The 1,790-nt window shown below is 53.5% G+C and overlaps 1 protein-coding gene across 1 annotated transcript; it reads left to right on the top strand.

The window, feature by feature from the left end:
• The first annotated feature begins 484 nt into the window (after positions 1-484).
• Positions 485-1,435, top strand: LOC139838232 (uncharacterized). The gene has a single exon (XM_071827616.1). The coding sequence runs from the start codon at positions 485-487 to the stop codon at positions 1,433-1,435; it is 951 nt and encodes a 316-aa protein (XP_071683717.1).
• The last annotated feature ends 355 nt before the right edge of the window (positions 1,436-1,790 follow it).

Genomic DNA, 1,790 nt, shown 5'->3' with positions numbered 1-1,790 from the left:
CCAGAACCGAACACATCCAAGGCTACACATGCACCCCCCCAAAAGGTGATGTTGCTTTTGCATCCTGCCCTTAGGCCGGTGCCAACGCGGGCGGGTGGCGGGGCGGTACCGCCCGGCGCGGGGCGGGAGGCGGGCGGGACGAGAGGGAGGGGCGCCGGCGGGGCGCTCGGCGCTAGCGCCCGCTCCCGCCCGGCTGGCGCCCGCGTTGGCGGCGGGAGAGGGGCGAGAGGCGGGGCGGCGCGATGGCGGGGTGGGGCGAGAGGGTGGCGGGCGTTAGGGCGGGCGAGAGCGGGCGAGAGTGGGGCGGGAGGCGGGCGAGAAGCGGGCGAGAGTGGGGCGGGAGTGGCTAACGGCTAGCTGACGTGGCGCGACGCGATTCGTCCACGTCAGCTAGCCGTTGCTGGTTCAAAAAACCCTATAAATACCCCCATATGTTTTCAGTCATTCCACACCTCCACTCTCCATTTCCACTCCACTCTACACCATGTCTTCGTCCAGCAGCAGTTCGAGCGACGGAGTAGAGGGTGATTTCATCGCTGCATTCCAGGAGGAGTATGAGGAGGAGATGCAAGCTGAGGAGGTGGTGCCAAGACGTCGGCGCCGCCGAGAGTTCATCAGGCGTGATCGTCTGGGTGCCCACGATCGGCTCTTCGAGGACTACTTCGCCGACGACTGCAACTATCCTCCGAGCTACTTTCGGCGAAGGTATCGGATGAGACGATCCCTCTTCCTGACCATTGTGGCTAGATTGGGTGAATACTCTCCGTATTTCACCCAAAGAAATGATGCTCTCAACCGTGCTGGTTTCTCTCCCCTGCAAAAGTGTACTGCGGCTTTGCGTCTGTTAGCTTATGGAGCCGCTGCAGATACAATAGATGAGTGGCTTAAGTTAGCTAGAAAAACTTCATCAGATTGTCTAGATAGATTCTGTGAAGGCATCATTGAGTGTTACGGGGAGACGTTTTGCCGTCGCCCAACTGTGGAGGATACTCAGCGGCTGTTAGCGAAAGCCGAGGAGCGTGGCTTTCCGGGCATGTTAGGGAGCATCGATTGCATGCATTGGCAGTGGAGGAACTGCCCAGTGGCTCATGCTGGCCAATTCACAAGGGGAGACATCAAACACCCTACCATAATCTTAGAAGCCGTTGCGTCGTATGATCGTTGGATCTGGCATGCCTTTTTTGGAGTGGCCGGGTCCAACAACGACCTCAATGTACTCAACCAGTCGCCGTTGTTCACTGATGTGCTTAGGGGAGTGTTCACTTCTGCTCAATCAGCGCATCGCAAAGATGTCGAGTGTGCCTTTGGAGTGTTGAAGGCTAGGTTCAACATTCTAGCAGTTCCGGGACGCTCCTACTACAGGCGTACTCTTGGATTGATCATGCGTGCATGTGTTATTCTGCACAACATGATCATCGACGATGAGCGTGGATAAAATTTGGACAACATCTATGAGACAATTGCTTCAAATGTCGGCCCTGCAATACACCACCATGCACCACCAAGCCTAGCAGCCAGGATTCAGATGGACACCGAAATGAGGGAGTCACCGATGTATACACAGCTCCAGCATGATTTGATGGAGCATGTGTGGGCTAATTCCTAGATTATGTAATTTTTTCAGATTTTTATATAATCTTTTCAGATTTTTATGTAATTTTTTTTATGATGTAATCGGTAACAATTTTAGTTCAATAAAATAATTTCCTTGCATTATTTATATTGTTGTAATGTGAAAAAGAAATGCTGATGTTGAAGAGAGAGAAAAGCTGACGTGGAGGAGAGAGAAC

The sequence above is a fragment of the Lolium perenne genome, chromosome 3 (genome assembly GCF_019359855.2).
Source record: "Lolium perenne isolate Kyuss_39 chromosome 3, Kyuss_2.0, whole genome shotgun sequence".
NCBI classification, from domain to species: domain Eukaryota; kingdom Viridiplantae; phylum Streptophyta; class Magnoliopsida; order Poales; family Poaceae; genus Lolium; species Lolium perenne.
This window is presented reverse-complemented; position numbering and strand designations above follow the sequence as displayed.